Here is a 19,926-nt window from a genome sequence, read left to right as displayed (position 1 = left end):
AGAGGCGGTAGGTTATTTCTAGCTGACATTACGACAGCCCTGCGTCAGTGCACCGCAGGTGAATGCCACCAAAGCAGGAGCCTAGTCACTCAGCAGTCACCAAAAAACAGCACAGACACTCGGCGCCAAAACGGCCCCGCACCGAGCCTGCGGTCCGCGCGACCCGGCCTGTCCCGAGCCGGCCGGTCAGTGCGGGTCATAAGGGGTCAGGCATCGGCCGGCCGGCCAAGCGTCCGGCGGCGGGCGAGCCGCGGCCACACGCACGCCACCGCACACGGGCGCCAGCCGCCGGCTCCAGGCTCCACCTTGAAAGGGGAAGAGGGCGCGCGCGTCGGCGACGGGCGGCAGCGGCCGGCGCGCGATGTAGCCGCCACCGGGAGCGTCGGTGGCGCCCTCTGGTGGCGGCGACCCGTCTGTCGGAAGCCGGCGCCGTGAACCGCCGCCCTCTGCCGGCGAAGACGTGGGCTGTCCGGCGCCCCTCCCCTGCGCCCGGTCTCCAGCCGCCGAGCAGCTGCCCACGGCGGCCCGAGCGGCCCACCGGCCCATCGGAGACTGGCCCGGCCCCGTCACCCGCCTCCCACCCAGCGGATCACCGCCAGCCGCGGCCGGCCTCACCGCGACAGCCTGACCCGTTCCCTGCGGCAGGGCGGCCAGCATCAGGCTCTCCTCCCGAGCCTCCGAGCACCGAGGCACCGCCCGCCGACACCGCCCAGCCCTCCCGGCCGACTCACCCTCGAACGGGTAGAGGGCGGTGGCGGGGGCCAGCACGGGCAGCGGCTCGTCGAAGCCGGGCTCGGCGTCCGCGTCGACGTCCATGGGGTCGCGGCCGTCCGTCTGGTTGCGTTCCTCGCCTTCCGAGTCCGAGCCCGGCAGCGATGTGTGCGACGTGCCCAGACCCGACTCCGGACTGTTGGACGAGCTGGCAGGAGGTGGGTCGGGGGTTAAACCAGGTCACTGGGGGAGTGCTCAGACCCGACTCCGACTGTTGGACGAGCTGGCGGGAGGTGGGGCGGGGTCAAACCAGGTCACTGGAGGGAGTGCCCAGGCCCGACTTCGGACTGTCGGACGAGCTGGCGGGAGGTGGGGCGGGGGTCAAACCAGGTCACTGGGACGCGAAACCCAGGTCGACCTTGGTGTAACATCACCACGGAACATTCACACAGGGCTGATACTAGCTAGCAGGCATCCAGGCCAGGTAGGCGACACACTTGGAAGTCTAAGACTGCCTACCCTCTTTGAAGTACAGCTGAAAAACACCATACACAGCTAACACTGTTCATGGTAACTAAAACAATCATGTTGAGGTTGCGAAGGCGAGCTGTACGCCACGGCCAGCAGGGTGCAAAACCACGCGAAAAACATGAGGATAAAACATTTACATGTTAGCGTTATGTGTGTTATCGAACAGTCAAGTGTGAACGGCCTCACTGTGGCCGCAACACACCGACACTTCTACTCAGTTTCGTTCTACTCATTCCATGTGGATCAAAAGCCCAATGATGACCACCAGTACTTAGCAACGAGCTTCTCACCACACGAACGCTTACTGACTCCTCGCCGCAGATACAACACACCCCTCCGTAAACTTAGACCCTCCTCGCTGAGCCCTTTCCATAGAGCACTAGCGAAGTCAGACCCCGCTTCTGCCGCTGCAGTCGAAGCCGGCGCACCACTCACATGTGACTAGGCAGAGTGGCGGCGTGCACCGTCTGGCGGCCGGCGGCGGCGCTGGAGGAGGAGCCCCGCGGCGCGGCGGCCGGCGGCGCCGCGCCGGCCGGCTGGTTCATCGAGGAGTCGCTGGCCGACCGGCTCAGGTTGCTCTCCGGCTCGCTCAGGCTCGATCGCTGCCCGTTCGTGTCCAGCAGGCTGCCGGCGCGGCTCGGGTCAGTCGCGGCGGCAGGGGCGCGACGGCAGCGCGGCTCGGCCGGTCGCGCCTCGGAGCTGGCGACGTGCGGCTCCAAAACCGCAGCAAAACAGCGGGCGTGGGCGGCCGGGGAGTCGTTGTGGGGGCGTGACGATGATTTCAAGACGTGGCAACATCGCTGATAGTCCGAACTTTACCGGGCACCACTTGTGGTTTCACACAGCACCAATACTCAAGAAAACAAATCAGCTAGTTCGTTCAAACCCAGGTCTGACGCGGCTGGCGCGATCGCCAACCGCTGCCATTCCACGGACACTCAGCAGCCACAGATGACATCAGGCCGGACATTGCCGGAAGCCCTTGCGTCACTCCAACGAGTACAGCGCCGGCGGCGCTTCTGGGCATGCCAGTCACGGCCTGTCGCCACCCGCCAAGCAACACACATCACACGGCCCCGAGCCCGCCGCGGTCAGTGCCACCCTCGCGTCCGGCGGGCGGGGACGGCACACTCTCTCGCGTGCACCGCCGTCCGAGGAGCCCCGGCGGCCGCCAGCTTACCCCTGGTACTTCTGCAGCTCGCATCTGAGCTTCTCCAGCCGCTGGGTGTTCTCCCGCAGCTGAGATTCGATCGTCATCGGGTCGCCGAGCGCCGGGTTACCCTCGTACACGCCCTTCATCTTCATCAGACCGTCCCTGTAACACATGGCAGGCGGGTTACCATCGTACACGCCCTTCATCTTCATCAGACCGTCCCTGTAACACATGGCAGGCGGGTTACCCTCGTACACGCCCTTCATCTTCATCAGACCGTCCCTGTAACACATGGCCGGTGGGTTACCCTCGTACACGCCCTTCATCTTCATCAGACCGTCCTGTAACACATGGCCGGCGGTTACCCTCGTACACGCCCTTCATCTTCATCAGACCGTCCCTGTAACACATGGCAGGCGGGTTACCCTCGTACACGCCCTTCATCTTCATCACACCGTCCCTGTAACACACGGCAGGCGGGTTACCCTCGTACACGCCCTTCATCTTCATCAGACCGTCCCTGTAACACATGGCCGGCGGGTTACCCTCGTACACGCCCTTCATCTTCATCAGACCGTCCCTGTAACACATGACAGCCGGGCTACCCTCGTACACGCCCTTCATCTTCATCAGACCGTCCCTGTAACACATGGCAGGCGGGTTACCATCGTACACGCCCTTCATCTTCATCAGACCGTCCCTGTAACACATGGCCGGTGGGTTACCCTCGTACACGCCCTTCATCTTCATCAGACCGTCCCTGTAACACATGGCCGGTGGGTTACCCTCGTACACGCCCTTCACCTTCATCAGACCGTCCTTGTAACACGCAACGCCAGATTACGTTCGTACACTCCATCCGCTTTCACCAACACGGTTCTGTTAGTCCCATCCCGCATCTCCGTCCTTCTGCCAGGGATTCGCGACCTCCTGCGTCTCCCGCTCCAAAACTATCCGTCAACATTATACCAGACAGCAAAACATGCTTCTAATACGCTGAAGGCCATTCGCCAAGTGAGAAATGACGGCTGCTACTTCAGCATACCCACAGCTTCCAAAGCTGACAAACCTCATGCCAGAATTGCTCGCTCGCGGGTCCACAATTCAGAATCACGCTCGTCACTGTTTCCTGGGAAGGTCACCACAGTTTTCGCATTCCTTTCCGAATACCCCCGGGAAACACTCAGGGTTTCCGGCAATGGTTTCTGAGCCAGCCACGGCCGTGCAGCATCGTACTTTTCATACCTATCCTTTTCAACACACATCCTTCAATTTCAGGATCATTCTGCGGCCAGGGCGTGATTAAGGACGACACGTCGTACAGATTCTCCTATGTCATGGCGTACCCGATGTCATGGTCACATGCGTGCAAATGAGTACAGATATTGCGCATGGACAGGAGCTCAACTGGCTTGAGCAATGTTTACATGCCATGCTTGACGACGCATATGACTAACATCACGGTGACAGGGCAGCCAATCTGGGGAGGGGAGACAGCAGGCGGTGACACTTCCGGTTTCATAGCAAAAAGCCAGGACAGCTGTAGACATAGATGGTATTCTATCAACTATCTGTCGGCTCGAGAAGTAGTTCGTGGATTTAAAAAAAAAAACACGTGAAAACATTACTTTAAGATGCAATTTACGAAACTTTCTAGCATTCGTTTTCCTTCATTTCAAACACCACACATCGTAAAGATGCCTTCGTATAGGTATTACTGAAGTTCCTTGCATCACAATCTGTGAAATGTCTCTCGGGCCTGATCAGACAAATGAGGCTCTTCTTTCTGCTCGCCTGCCCCCCCCCCCCCCCATGTTTGTTTCTGCTCCCTGACGCCATCTTTGAGGACATTCCTGGCTTCGAAACTGCATACATGCGGTCAAGACCGAACAGGTACAGACCACCAGACACCGCACAGAAACAGGACAAAATAAAAAAACTGGCCGGCGACACCAGGAAAACCGAAAGAAATGGTGAGCCCTCCGAGCGTCCACAAGTGACTGAGCTCACCCCAGTCCCAGAACACAACGCCGCCACTGCCAACACTAACACTGCCAAGACACCCGGTCATCTCTGAAGTTCCCGGTAACACGGGGATGCGTGAACAACTCTCCCGGTACCGCTCGACGGTCAAAACCTGCCGCCAACGTCGGTAACACGGGCAGTGCCCGCCGGGCCTAGCGCGTCGCACATCCTACCGCCACACAGGGCGTGGAAACCGGCACCGGAGAGGGGAACTCACCGAGTGGCCGTCTCCTGGTTGATTTTGGACGTGACATCGGCGATCTTCTGCCGGATCCGCTTGCGCCGCTGGTTGGGCGGCAGGCTGTCCAGGTCCTCCTTCACAAACGACTCGAACGACACGTTCGGCGAGGAGTTCTGTCGAGCGCGGCGCGACGCGTCAGCGCTCGTGACTCATCGCAGAGCACAGTGTCCATACACCCGGACACCAGGGCAGCTGCGGGCTCGGGGAAATATCGCCCGCGACGCGCTTAATGTTCCAAGCCAAACAAAACACTTGACCTTCAAATTAACAACGAATCCGCCAAATAAATTTACTTCCGTTTCCCCAACAACACTGCGGAACAGCCCTCACTACATCAGCAAGATCAGCACGACCCCCTCGACGTCATCCACGCTGGGTCGGCGCCAGGCCCTGGCCGGCGGAACAACGCACACAGCGGCGGCTCGGCGCCGTGCAGTGCGGTGCAGTGCGGTGCAGCTGGCGGTGGCGTCACAAACAAGGCCGCGTGCTAAGCCGACGGCGACGGGCCAACGCCGGCAGCGGGCGGGCGGCGGGGTCGGCGGGGCGGTGCAGACAGACGTCACACGGCCGGCAGCCGCGGCCGACGGGGCCCGGGCTCAGCCCGTCGGCGTCGACGGGGCTCGGTGGCGAGCGGCAGCCGCCGGCCGGACCGGGCACCGCAGCGGGCAGGGGTCGGCGCGAACCAGACGAGCGTGCAGCGAACACCGCCACCGGCAGCCGCCCAGCGGCGCAGCAAGCAAGCAGGCCAGCCAGCTAGCGGGCCCCGGCCCCGTGCAGTACACCACCCCTCCGGATCACGGGCTGTCTCAGTCACGGTACCGAGAACTGGCCACTACTGGTGATATGGTGGCGAGAAATAGTGTGCCATGCGATAGGGGAAAGTGATAGCCTAGATAATCTGTCGTACGATTTTTTTTAGAAGCAAAGTGATGCTTCAAAGGATAATCAGAGGCAATGTGTTCTTCTCCATAGACATCGGGCAACAATAGCACGAATAGAAGCTATTTGCTGAGCCCTAGCAAAACAAAACTTCACGTCGTGATGTAACGCTATCTTCCCATCACGAAACGCCATGCTCACCGCCATGTAGCATACTTAATCCACCGTTTTAAGCCGCCGACGCACGTGACGTTCCCCTCCCACGCCAGGAAGAGCCCCCTTGCCGTCGCGTCACCTAACCTGCCGACCCGTCTCGATCGGAGCGCCCGCTGCGCACCGGCGTCGGCGGACCCGACACGGCCGCCCGGCGACAGGTGGCCGGCGGGACGCGCTGAAGCCGTACGCGGCGGCGGCACGAGGTGGCCGCCGGGTGCCGCGTCGGTCTGTCTGCCCGCGGCCCCACTGACCGAGAGCCCGGACCGTGCGGCCCGCCCCCACGCCGCTCGCTCGCACCGACACGTGACGGCGCGCAGGGCGCAGCTGGCTGACCGCGACTCCCGGCCACCGACACCGCCTGCCACGGAGCGAGAGCCCGCGCTACTGCGCTGACTGCTGCTGCTTCTGACTGGCGGTGAGCGGCACTGGCTGCGCGGGGTCCGCCCGTCTACAGGCAGCGGACACCGGACGGGCTGTGGGCGGGGTGGAGACGCGGACGGCAGCTGTCCACTCCTGGCCGGTGACCAACTATTTCAGTACATTTGTTTGTGCTTTCAGGTTTGTTATATTTGTTTGTGCTTTTAGGCCCGAGAACCTGATTTCAAAAATTTGTTTGTGCTTTTAGGTTTGATATTTCAACAATTTGTTTGTGCTTTTAGGTTTGAGATCTTAACGATTTTGTTGCAACAGCAACGCTCAAGAATGCCCTTCCGGGTTGATATCAGCAGTACCTTGCTTATCTCCAAAACAAGAGCATGGCTGCAAACGTGCCACCGACAGTACAGCGAACCATTTCCGCAGCTGGTCGGATGTGGTATGTGCTGTGTCTGTGAACAACAAACAAGAGCTGGCAACAAGAAACACCGACCCCAACTGGTGCGGCAGTGAAGTGTCCGGCATTGCCAGCGATAAATGCCGTTTGTCAGCCAGACGCGAGGCCAGCCCGCCCATACGCCGCGCCTGCGATAACACCCACCGGCCTACTTTTTGTGCGTGCGTTAGTTTGCGAGGCCCCCATGCTTGCTCACCTTACGCACGGGGCCAGGGTCCCCCCCGGACGCAGCGGGGCCAGTAGTTAGTAAAGTGAGCTCATTAGCGCCTCACGAAACCCGATTCCCACCGGCGAAGCAAGTTAGCGACGAAGCACGAACAGACCAGCCACCGTCCACACCGCGCGCACACGCGTTAGTGGTTACTTACGTCGACCGCGTACCGTGAATTAGAGCCAGCAGAGCCGGGACCGGTCGGGGAGGGCGGGCGAGGTACCAGAGAGACAGAGAGAGAGAGCGGGGGGCAAAGAGACGAAGTCAGCGCCGGCGGCTATGTACACCAGTACGAGGCAGCGGGCGCGCGCGCGCGCGCGACTCGGCCCGACCAGCCAGCGCGGCGCAACCAATCAAAACAACGGGCCATGCTGACTAGTGAAGGTGTGCCGCTTACGAACGCAATCCGTGACAGCACACTCTGCGGACACGGCAGACAGCGGGGATTACACGGCGGGCGCGCACCGCCCGCCGACACAAACGGCGCCGTTACGGTACGCGACACGTCTGCACCGCCAACGCGAGACTGAGCGTCCGCCTTGAAACTGTGAGCCGAGCCGCGGAGGAGGCCGAGGCCGAGAAGGGGGGAGGGGGTGGCCAAGGGGGGGGGGCCGTAGCCCAGGCCGGGAGGATGGCCGAGGCCGAGGGGGTGGCCGAGGCCACGGAGGGGGGATGGCCGGGGGCGAGGGAGTGACCCAGTCCGTGGGGGATGGCCGAGGGCGGGGGACGGCCCAGGCCGAGAAGGTGGCCCAGACCGAGGGGTGGCCCGGGTCGAGGGGGCGGTCGAGGGGGTGGCGAGACCGAGGGGAGTGGCCCAGGCCGAGGGAGTAGCAGGCGTGGCAAGCCCACCTTGCTGCCGCTGAAGATGCCGAAGAGGCCGCCGCGCTTCTTGAACTTGGCGGCGGACAGCGTGCCCTTGATGGTGAGGCCGCGCGGCGAGTCGGTGATGGCGGGCGACGAGATCTGATGGCCCGAGGTGGACACGTCGCCGTTGCGCACCGACGACAGGTCCTCGAACGGGATCGAGTCGGGGGGCTCGAAGCCCGACTTGTACCGCTCGACGACCAGCTGCGAGTCCTGCGGCGCACGGACGAACGCTGCCCTGTCACCGGCTGGCCGCACCAGCGCCGCCCCGCACCGCCACCTCCAACAGCCGCCTCTCACTTCGGCGGGATACAATCCAAGGCAACGACCATCTACCGTATGTCACACACGACGGGAACTGAGAGGATAGCATCTGCATCATCTGTTCGGGACAAATCTTCACCATCATACACTGTTCGGGATAAGCCTTCCCTGCCACGTGCTCTTTGAGACAAACCTTCCCTACCATGTGCTGCTCAGGATAGGCCTTCCCATCATACACTGTTTGGGACAAATTTGCCCTACCATGTACTGTTGGGGACAAACTTGCTCTATCAAGTCCTGTTGGTGACATGCCTTCCCTTTCATGTAAACAGCGTGCCACCCCGCATATCTCCGCGTGCAGGGGCACTATGACCCGATAACGTCACTCGCGCCTGATACTGGCGCCCGGTGCACCGATTATCGGAGACCTGATCGCGTCAAACGACACCCGGCGGGCGGCTCCGGCCGCCCGGGCAGCAGCAGCAGCAGCAGCAGCAGCAGCAGCAGCAGCAGCCCGTCCCGTCCCGTCCCGCTCCGCAGCCTACCTTCTCGGGGTCGATGGTATCCGCGGCCCGCACGATGCCGTCCAGACACGTGTGGATGATGGGGAAGACGTGCCGCTCGATCTCGACGGCGCGCCGGAGGTGCGCCTGCAGGCAGCGCGCGCGCCGCTCGTCCAGCCGCTGCAGGTCGTCGTAGATGGCCGGCATGAGGCGGCCGTAGTGCTGCTCCTGCGGGCGCGTCGGCCAGCAGCGGTCAGCGGGCGGCGGGCAGGGGTTGGGGCGGGGGTACGGCGGGTCACTGGCCGGCGTGGCGGCCGGCTGACTCGTCAGGGCACCGGCCACTGGGCCGTCCGACGCGATTGATAGGGCTCCCGTCCAGCCAACGAGTGGAGCGTGCGGCCAGTGGCGACAGCCGCCGCCGCCGGCGATCCGTGGCCACCCGACCGCCGCGGGGGGTATTACGGCAATTCTAGGCCATTAACGCGTCACGGACACTCGGCCGGCGGCATCAATACAACGTCACGCCCGTAACAGATATGGACCGACTAGACTGCGTCGGACCGGCGGAAAAGCTCCGCGAGAAGTATCACGTGGAACACATGGCTGGATTGAACACAAAAACGCTCACAAAAACAGCGGACTGTTGACAGCCATGACCGTGCAGGACCTGGTATCTATCTGGCACCAATAGCCGGTTCTAACACGAGCCCCGGCGCCGGACCGACCAGACGGGCCCGGGCCGGCGCCGGCGTGTGCTGTCGTCTGGTGCCAGACGTACGGCCGCGCGTGACAGCCTGTGATGTGGGCGTGGCGCGCGCGGCGAGCGGTGGCACGGAGGGCTCACCCACACACCAGCTGTCCGCCGGCTATGGTTGACGCCGAGAATAGAGCCAAGTCCGTGCGGGTTGTGCAGGTCAAGTGTTGGGAAAGGGTCTAGGGTGCAAGTGGTGTTTTGTGAGGCGCATCACTGGCTGCAGTTACCATGCACCAGCAGCAATCGCGTTGCTCGCAGACTCGCCAGTTTGTCATGTCCCATGACACGTGCTCAGTGGCGTGGTCGTGCCGTGTGGAGCAGCCAACAAGGGCGCTTAGGCTTAAAACAGATCGGCGCCGGCTGGAGCCGCCGGGCGCGCGTCCGGGAGGCGCCACGTCAGCAGCACCTGCAGGTCGTTGGTCTTCTGCAACTGGTTGGCGTATTCGTTCTTATTGTCTTCGCACTGCTGCTCCCGCAGACTGGAGTTCATCTTCTGCTTCTCCACCTCGGCCCGGCTCAAGTTGAAGTCGGCGTCCGGCCTTATGGAAGTTTTCGAGCGCCTGAGACAGAGCAGCTGCATCAGCGCCTGGCACCAAAGCAGGGCCAGGGAAAAATAGACAGCGGCAGACAGATACTATCTGCTAAGTCGGGAGACAAAGCAGTTTTTAAGGTCTTTTTCCATTCAACACCGCCTTAGGACAACGTAAAAATCATGGAGAGCTAGAGAGACCATGTCACCCACGTCCAGGCCCCCAGCCCGACTGGCGGAACCCTTGCAAGCAGGCCTTCAGAGCACGGATTTCTGGGAGCAAACTTTCTTAACACTGGCTTTGTGCGAACAGGCCTTCTCCACGCAATGTTTCTGGGAGCAGGGCAAGCGTTGTGCAGGCGGACATTCTAAACGTATGCCTAGCCAGAGTAGACGTTACGAAAGTGGACCTATCGAACGCAGTCCTTCCTAAACGCACGGCTCGCAGAACAAGACCTGAAGGTATGCCTTCCGGACGTAGACCTTGGAATTTTAAGTGCCGTTCTTAAAAAAAGCTTTCTGCAACAAGACCTGAAATAAGGTTTTCTGAGCGTACATGTCCTTGTAATCTCAGCGTATACTTTTTAAAAGAGATGTTACGAATAGGACGGCAACCCGGATTTTGAGTTGGGGGGAGGGGCACAATTTTCCAGGAGGCCTCCGATATGAAATAATAGAGCCTCTTCACAAGGGAACCCCTGAACAGTGTCGTTCTCTAGCGGGGGTGGGGGTAGGAGCAGGGATACGTGGCCCCGCTATCATATTGCTTAAGACCTTCATATCCGTATGAATAAATATCGACACTCAAAAACCCCAGAATAGATGCCTACTGATCACTACAGCAGCCTTCCCGATTCAGCGAAGGATATCTTAATCCCAACACAGGGCCTCCTGACCTATTACATGGGCCAGCTAATCCATAAACCGGCTTCCAGTTCCAGCGAACGGACCTCTCGCTGCAGAAAACGGTCTTCTAAGCTCGACCTAGTAGCCCCTAGCCTAGTCATGGAGGCCTTCACGATATAAACACGACAACATATGTGTAGCTACCGGGCATTCAGCGCGGGCAGAAGGGGCCTCAATTTCTTTTTTGAGGAGGTAAAAACACGCACTCGCCCCCTGCCTGTCGGTAGAAGAGGGGGAGGGGGGGGGGGGGACAGCCACCCTCTCTGTCCCCTTCCTCCCTCCCCCTATGCTACGCCGCTCCCGTCCACAACACGTCACCGCACCCGCCACGTCGCGCAGCAACGGCTGCCGAGCAGCCGGCAGACCGGCGCCAGTTCAAATCCGGGTGATCTCCATAGCGGGAGCGCTCGGCCGGCGCCCGGTGACTCGCCCGTTCATGGTTCATTCATCGGCTGCCGGCGGCGGCGGCCGGACGGGCCGACGCTGAGTCAGTGGCCGCAGTCTCGCCCTCCCCCTGCCCCCGGCCGCCGGTCACATGCGCCAGCGACGGGCCGCACGTGGCACCGACGGCCCGCCGGCGCGCCGCGAGGGGGAGGGGCGACGCCGGAAGCTGGCTCACTTCCGGCGGATGGTTCGGGGCGGGGTCTCACCGGGCCGAGACGGCAGCCTGCCCGGGCCGAGACAGCAGCGTGCCGGCCCCTCCCACACTTTCTCCCGCAGCGTCCGTCCGCGGACGCGCCGCAACCTTCAGGCGTTGCCGCCGGGCACAGCGCGCCCACAGCGCCGAAATAGCCGGCCAGCCGTAAACATTTACCTTTTCGGCCTCGCGGGCCGACTTCTCGTAGTTCCGCTTGGCCTTATCCAGCTGCAGCCGCTGGTTGTGGAGCTGCGCCTGCAGACGGGACGCCTCGTGGAGCAGCTGCCGGGGCGGGGGGCGGGGGTTAGACGCGGTGACGGCCGCCGAGAGCGGTCAGATCTGCAGCCGGCGCTCGGAGATCGTCAGGCCGCGGTGGCCCGTTAAAGGCCGCTGAATCAGCCGGCCCGAGAACGTTACCGGGAGATAGCACAAGCGGATTTCACGGAAGCCATCAACGGTCAACACGGATCAAGAACTACAGTCATCTAACCATGTTCGCAGCACTCAGAAAACAACCCTGCGTTTGGCACTAATTAAAAACAACACGGCACTGTTGACTTTGCCCAAAGCAAGGCGCCCTCACGCAACACATCGACACATCGCGCGGTTATTTTTACACCCAACGAGCCCAATCCAGCCGAAGCGTGCGACCTGTCAGCTGACTTTGGCAGTCGGTCCGGACCAGCGCCGGGAGGGCGGGTGGCGGCAGGTCCACCGGCGCGTTCTCACCCGCTTCCGCTCGTCCTTGAGCTCCTTGGAGACGGCCGTGATGTCGGCGGTGACGCTGGCCGCCAGCTGCTCGGCCACCACCTCGTGCTGGCCGGCCAGGTCGCCCACCTCCGACAACATTTGCCGGTAGGCCGTGTGCGCGCTGAACCTGGCGACAGGTCAGACCGCTGCAGTCGCTGCACGTCGCAAACCCGCGGCCGCATCACAACCTTGTCTTGCCCTTTTTCTTGGCATCATTGCACTTTCAGTTGGATGGCATAGTATTTCAAAAGTGAACCGCAAAAGAACCTGCCGCGACTTTTGACCAAGGTCCGGTTCCCTGACCAAGTGACAGTTTTCAGCAGTGCACGCGATGTGCTCCCCGCCTCCAGCCGGGCGGAGGTTACGGCCAGGTCGGGCCGGAGCGCCGCCCGTTTCCGGGACCGTCCAGTCCTTGGGCAGAGCCCGTCGGCTCGCTCTGCCGGCATGACGCCAATGGGGCGGAGGCAGGCCTGCTGAGATCGCAGACCAAGCATCAGAGCAGCCTCTGTCCAGGTCAAGTCTGGCAATAGCATGCAGTCAAGGAGAAAATTGTCATTCGCAGCTAAATTTTCATGAGACTTAAAACAACGCGTCATTAGCTGTTTCGGTCCTGATACGCGAAATGCGATCGAGCCCAACCCTGGGCGATCGCCGATCGCCGATACCGAACGATTGATGGGCCTAAGTGATTTTTGTTAAAAAAAAACAACGCACACGGCACAAAAGCCAGCTACGCTATGACGCTCCACCTATTAAAGGGATGTTCCACATTTATATGAGGTTTTGAACTGAAATAGCCGTTTTGAAGACCTTTCGGTTTAGTTCACAGCCCAGTCCTTCTTAAGACCTAAACCTCTCTACTTCCTGAGCTACAGGCCCGCGAAAATCGGGAGAGTATTTCGGGACAGTATTTCAAGTTCATCTTGGCATTCATTACGTCATAATAACTTCGCTCAAAACCTGCCATTCTGTAAGCCATGGAGCGATCAAGGCCGAAAAAGATAAAGTGGTCGAGTCGTTCATATTTGGAGTTCGTGAGCACGATTCCAGGACATAACGGCCATCAACTGGCTCTCAATGTTGCGCAAGATACGATGACGTAATCAAGCAATAACCTATTGAGGAACGTACTTACCTAACGGAGAAATTGCGTTGGGTAGGGCAGCCTTTTCACTTAAAAGTATATCATTAAATAAAAGTGAGCTACGTCATCATGTCTCATGCTTGGTTCAATATCTTCAAAGGAGGAGAATTCCCTTTAACCACAAGAACACGACATAACTGAACAAGCCCGTTCAAAGGCTGAACGGACTAATCCAATAGCCGATGGACGATTTTGACCGATTGACATTTTGATTTAAGAGCCCTGCGACGGAAGTGGTCATTTCGCGCTAGGCGCATAGCCGAGCTGCGTACGGTAAGTGCAGCACATCCCCGGGCATGACTGGTGTCACTATTTTTCCCCAGTGAGGCTGTCCCATGATGCAAACATCTTGCGGGTTCACCCCTGGGTTGTGATCGTATCGTTGGTCACGTTAATCACAGCGACGCCCAGTCTACAACTTGGGCGTCGCTGTGATTGTGCGCCTACTTTGACGCGACTTCCAACCCTGGGCCACGATCTATCGCCGTTGGGGATCAGACCCTTCGATAATGATGAGCAACCGATGCCAGCTATCAACAGCGCGACATTCTTCCCCACAATCAGCAAGAATCACGCCTAGTCAACTGATTTTGCAGGGCTTTTAATTTGGATGGCATCTCAAACCTTTCGCTCGCGATCATAGAAATGCTCACTTGGCCATCTCTGCCTGCAACCAGACACCCACCTGACAAAGCAAAAGAATGGACAACACAGGCCATTCATAAGCGGCAATGTCTAAAACAAACCTGGAATGACGACATGGGTAGCGAAATATCGGCCACCTATCATCGGATATAAATCATATCCCCATGGTGATGACAGAGAACCACGCCCAGGCCTGGCCCGCGCAGGGAGCTTTCACCGCGGGCGATGCTGGGCTCCCACTAACTCGATGATCAAAAAGGTTACAGCCTCCATCCCATTTCAAACCCACACGTCACGTGTACCGGCGTCGCCAGGTACAGACACAGCTCCGTTAGGGCCGGACGCCAGGCGTAACCCCACCATGCAGAGGGGCAGCGGAGGCCGCCGCCGCACACGAGGTGGCGGCAGGGCGCCAGCCGGCCGGCCTACTCCCGGTCCATCCGTCATCGCAGCCGCATCCGCGCCAGATCGGCGCCACCGGCCACCGATCCACACGGCGACCGCCGGTCCGGTGGCCGCCACGGCGTTCTGAAGTACGCAACGGGGACGGACAGGAGGGCACACATCTCACCAACCGCATCATGATATCGCTTGCATTTCTCGTTCTTAGACATAGCCAGAAAGGAACGAGGCCCAGCCGTCGCCGCCCCTCGCCCTGTGTTGTTAAGATAACGTAGTGACCTCCGCACAGGGCTTGCTCGCGCGCACACCCACACCCACACGCGCAGATGGCGGCGCTGGCCCGTCAGTGCGGCTCAGCTGATCGCCAGCCGACGGCCTGTCGCCGAGGGGCCGCCGAGGAGCCGCCGCGGGGCGCGACGCACGCGCGGCACCTCGGGTGACCGCAACCACGCTGACAATGGCGCTGTTCGTCACGCCACTTCCCAGCCGGTAATTCGGTGGGCCGGCGGCGGCGGCCGATGTGGGCCGGCCGGCCGGGACGCGTCACACCGTCGCCGGCGCCGGCCGACTGACGCCGGGCGGAACACCGGCCGGGCCGCGCTCGGCGCCGGTGGGCGGCAGCACTGAGGACGCTCGTGCGGCGGGCGTACGTCCCACGCGTCCCGCCGGCGGGAGCGACGCTCGGGAAGCCGGCCCAGCCGCCAGCCCGGGGCCGGGGCCGTGCACACACTATCAACGGAAGTGGCCCAGGCGTACACCGAAGAACGGACCACCGCCGGGCGGCTGGAGACAGCGCCGGAAGCTGGGGCGACGCACCGCTCAGAGCGCGGGGGCGTCACGCCGCGCGGCCACCGAGCTACGACTGACATTCCCGACAATGCTTTGTCGGGGCGGCGAAATCTGCAGAGCCCTCCGCAACGATACCATGTCTCTAAAACTATGCAACTATTCCTGAAAAATCGGCTACAAATCACCCGAAAACTGACTGGTAATGTTCGTCGGAACTCATAGCACACAACGTAAATCTCTTGCAATATTGGGATGCCACTGGCTGCTCTTACTACTCCACGCACTGGTGCCGGCATGCCTATCATAAAACCATTAGTTCGGCTGGTAAAGGCTCATTACAAAAACGCAAACTAATGTCAGCTCACTTGCGAACAGCTGTTCCTAGATGAGGTTTGAGATTGTATCGGTTCATGACAACATATACTCTGGGTCAGTGCTAACTCACGCCACCAAAAGATCTCCAGTTTTCCTGACATAAACCTGAAGCAAAGCATAAACCAAGTCAATGAAGCCATAATAATGACACAACCTGACGGCCAAGGAAGTAATCATTCGGCACTCAAACATCCAGTACAAGCTCCACTGTTCGACGGAAACGGTAACTGATTGACGATAGGACTGATTGACTTCAGGGCGCGTCGGCGGTCGAGGCTATTCTGGGCCCAGCTGGTGGCGCTGGCAGGCGCTACGTTTGCGTTTTTGACGACAATATCGGGAAAATGGCGGGGTTAACAGCGCGATAAATTAGCGGTTACCAAGCACAGTTCGTAGTTCAGCCCTGCAATTCGTAGTCACTGCATGGTTAGCTACAGCTGCCCACTGGGCACCGAGCTGCGAACGGGCTACTTAGTGGCAGACTCAGCGTCTTCGCAATGGAGTCTGCACTAGCAAGGACTTTGATACCAAAGCCAAGCCTGTAAAAACTCGGTCAAACGAAAACAAGACTGTTTGAGAACAGCAGCATCAATGCAAAAGAAAATAAGTGGACGGTAATTCACCGCTGAAAATGCACCTTGTTCAAACCCAGTGCAATGAAGAATTGCCTAAATAAATTAGGCACGTTATGCCTGAATGCCAGGTTCACACATGGCCGATGAAAGCCATGCGCAGAGTACATTCGTGTCGGTTCCATTGCTGTGCAAGGTGTAATTTGCCATATATATAATATATATATATATATATATATATACAAAATATATGTATATATACATAATATATATATATATATATATATATATATATAATCACAGTAACAAAAAAAAACGAAAGGACTGGTGGTCCATAAAAGCCGCTTTAAGACCGCAATACTGTCCTTACAGTTACTCGGTGACTTTCTTGCGTTAGCGTCACAGCCGCGGAAACTCCTGCAGTGACTCAATCCCTGCAACTAATGCACTCCACGTTTTGCCTGCGGGCAGATGCCGCCTCGCCGGCGGCCATCTGCCCGCCACGCCCATCCAGGAGCGAGCGCCGTTTCCGCTCGGTCGGCCTGGCGTAACGCCGACGGAGGTCACGGCGCCGGAGCGGACGGCCCGGCCGCTCAGCAGGCCGGCGCTGTGGGAAGCGCGGGCCGACGGGGCCGCGTGGGGCGTGGCCGCGCGAGCCACGGCCCGGCGCCGGACCCCGCCGCCCGGGCCCGCACCAGTCACAAGCGCGGGAGACCAGCGCCGGGCACCCGGCGAACTCCTCCAGCCGACGCCGCTCCACGGCCTCAGCGCCGCGGCCGCAAGGTCTCGAGATGCTATTGACCGCCGACGGGGCTTGTCAGCGTGCCAGCTCAAACATGGCCCGCCGCCGCGTCACGGCGCCGACAGCAGCGACAGCCGGCCCGTGACACACGGCCGCCTGGTCACCGCTGCGTCAGGTCCGCGTCAGGTCCGCCAGAGCCGACAGTGCGGCTGACGCACCGCGGCCGGCGCGCGGCCGGTGCCCGTTTCACCGCCCGCGAATTTCACGCCGCCGCCTTACCGGCGGCGATTTACGACACGTGTCGCCGGCGGCCACGTCAAGCCGTCAAGTACCGGCCCAACAAAACAGCGCGCTGGCCGACCGGCCTGGCGCCGCGCGGCCGACCAGCTTTCGCCCGGCCGCCGGTTTCTCCCAGTGCGGAGGGCCGCCGGCGTCGACACGGCCGTGCCGCGAGCCGCCGGCAACACACAAACCGGGCCGCCGAGCGCGCCGGCGCGGGACACGCACCGGCGCCGAGCGAAGGCCACTGGTAAAAAGCTGGCCGCGCCCTTCGGCCGCCGCGTGCGCCGGCCCGGCGGGGCTGGCGGGCGCAGCCGACAGCTGGACCGGCGGCGGCGGCGGCGGATGCGCCGGACGCGTGCCGCGAGGGGGAGGAGGGGCCGCAGGCCGGTGACCCGAAATAGCGGCAGCGAGAGCGGCGGCGTCACCGGGCTCCGGCCGCGCCATGTGCGCCCCACCCGGCGCCGCACGTGCCGCGCCGGGAGTCACCGGGCCGTCTTGTGACGCGGGCGAGGCGTCGCCGCGGAGGAGGACGGGGCTCGCGGTGAGCGCGGCGCCGACGACGCACTGGCGTGGGACGCGTCGCGGTGGTGCGGCGGCGTCATTCAGTAGCCAATCAAACAGCTTGTTAGCCAATCTGCCAGCGGAACGGGCAATGCCCCGGCATGGGACAGGAAGGATGCTAAAAGCATGTACTTACTGCATGTCATCGTCATCCTTCTTCTTTGGTTGGTACTTCTTTACAAGGCTTCTGAAAACGAACGTAATTGCGTCAATCTCTCTCAACGGCGCTGAATAACATTTCTTTCAACAGTTCATCCCGCATTTACATAACAAAGCAACCCGGCCGTCAAACAGGCTTGTACGTTTTCGCTGTCAGCACTGTTTGTTTTCACATGTATGCATAAAAGTATCATAACTATCATTCAATACACGTATGACGCCGATCGAACTGCCGGGGCTCAGCCAGACACACAAATTAACACGGCTTGACATTTAAACCACGTTCATGACATTTAAAAACCACGCAAGTTCACTTTCATTTCGAGTCACTGAACGCACCGCCGGTGCCCAGGGGTCACCAGGCCGTTCACGTGCACGGTAACCCCCGTGACCTGACCGAGGCCGGGCGTGAACGGCGCGGCGCGCCAAACACCAGCTCACGTGCCAAAACAGCACCGCAATCTCCCAGCCCGTCAGCCGCGCTCCGAGATGATGCGCGCGATTGCGGCTTCGGCTTTGGCATTATTCGGCCTTGTTGGCAAGCGCGCGGAGCAACCGCGGAGCCAAAGCCGCGGCCGAGCCCAGAGAGCGCATTCACACCCACGGCCTACGTCGAGAACGTGGTGTGCTCGGGCGTAAAGGTGCTTCTTCCCACATTATTATGCACATTTGGATGTTAACTATTCCCCATCACACATCCTCTTGAAATAATTAATGATTTCACACCATAAACACACGTCCGCCAAAATATACACCCAATGAAATATACTCCCACTGAACTATGCACTCATTTGTGTTTACAAGCAGCTTAAGCCCATCCATCCAACTGTTACTACAACAATATGGCATGAAACACTGGCCAAACCTTCGTGCTTACTTCTTTTACAAGACTACAAGAACGCCAGTCTTCGACAGAAAGTCTTCGACAGTCTTCAATAACGGTCCTCGAGACGAAAATCATTGACAGTCCCAAATAGTTTAATTGAGGCTCATTCATACTAAGACATGTATTTGGAGATAATGCGCCCTCTCCTATTTAATGGCGCTAACACGACGGCAGTCACGGACTTTCAGAGTATTAAGTGCTCCCGCAGACACACATACCCGCAGGCGACGCACCAATATCCCTCCATCGCCTACTATGAGCTGCTCAGAACTGACGGCACGGCGTCCCACTAAGTCGTGCCGCGAGACTGACCTCAGGTCGGCGGCGTAGCGGTTCTCGACGTCGGAGCGGTCGCGCACCAGACGGCCGTACTTCTCCAGAAACTCTAGGCTCTTCTGCGTGTGCGACGAGATGTTCTCGAACTGGTCCTGCAACGGAGAGGCCATCCGGCCGTCACGGACGGGCGGCGAAGGACCGCCCGCGGACGTCACCGGCGCGCCCCAGACCCTCTCCGATCACGCCTGGGCGAGCGGCTTGGCGATTTTCCTGACGAGATACGCCGCATGCATCGCCAGGTGTGCAATAAGCCATGACACACATCGACGAATACCATGCAGTGGCATGCGGCCGGCGGCGTCTGACGCGATCCGCACCACACGACCGCGCCGTAACGGCCGCCGACCATGCGGACACACGCACTCATTCGGCACAATTTCCAGCCGGCTCGTGAGCTGTAACTTATTACGCCGCGGTCGCGCCAACTGGACCGAGATAAGCGGTAAACGTGGGAAGTCACCGCACAGGTATTGGGCCCAGCGCGACAGCACCGCCGGCGATAATATTAACGATTGGGGTTTGCGTCACTTCTGGCGATAGCAGGCTGGGTATCATCAATAACAGGCAGGCAGACATAAAGTAAGTTCCAGAAGAGAAAAGTGCGTTCCCACGAAATATGTATGGTATGCAGAGACTGAAAGCCACTGTTAAGGGCACAACATAACTTGCCGCGGCGGCAAGGTGTGTGACACACTTGTCTCGCCCAGGACCGCGAAATATAACTGGAACTCCAAACGCCGCTTTGGGCCATACAAAACCCTTCCCTTCAGGCACCTCTGCGTTTCGAATCCACCCCGCAATCGAGCAATATCTTCCACATAATGTACTGTATTGGAGCCACCGCTCTGCTGGCCTGGCACCGCTATACTGCACCGCGCTACCAGCCTGGCCTCGCTGTACTGCACCGCGCTGCCAGCATGGCCTCGCTATACTGCACCCCGCTGCAGGCCTGGCCTCGCTATACTGCACCGCGCTACCAGCCTGGCCTCGCTATATTGCACCGCGTTACCAGCCTGGCCTCGCTATA

The 19,926-nt window shown here is 60.2% G+C and overlaps 1 protein-coding gene across 1 annotated transcript in view; it reads right to left on the bottom strand.

The window, feature by feature from the left end:
- Nucleotides 1-19,926, bottom strand: part of LOC119102571 (cdc42-interacting protein 4-like) — a 29,489-nt gene that overhangs the window by 5,538 nt on the left and 4,025 nt on the right. The window contains 12 exon segments of the mRNA XM_037225974.1: nucleotides 732-919; nucleotides 1,678-1,866; nucleotides 2,423-2,557; nucleotides 4,638-4,774; nucleotides 7,649-7,876; nucleotides 8,473-8,658; nucleotides 9,591-9,719; nucleotides 9,721-9,744; nucleotides 11,434-11,538; nucleotides 11,986-12,133; nucleotides 17,655-17,705; nucleotides 18,876-18,991. Of these exon segments, the coding sequence (XP_037081869.1) occupies nucleotides 732-919; nucleotides 1,678-1,866; nucleotides 2,423-2,557; nucleotides 4,638-4,774; nucleotides 7,649-7,876; nucleotides 8,473-8,658; nucleotides 9,591-9,719; nucleotides 9,721-9,744; nucleotides 11,434-11,538; nucleotides 11,986-12,133; nucleotides 17,655-17,705; nucleotides 18,876-18,991 (1,636 nt within the window).

The sequence above is a fragment of the Pollicipes pollicipes genome, unplaced genomic scaffold, assembly GCF_011947565.3.
Source record: "Pollicipes pollicipes isolate AB1234 unplaced genomic scaffold, Ppol_2.1 Scaffold_5724;HRSCAF=6776_pilon_pilon_pilon, whole genome shotgun sequence".
In the NCBI taxonomy this organism is placed as follows: domain Eukaryota; kingdom Metazoa; phylum Arthropoda; class Thecostraca; order Pollicipedomorpha; family Pollicipedidae; genus Pollicipes; species Pollicipes pollicipes.
The sequence above is the reverse complement of the archived record's forward strand: the minus strand, read 5'-3'. Positions and strand labels throughout refer to the sequence as shown.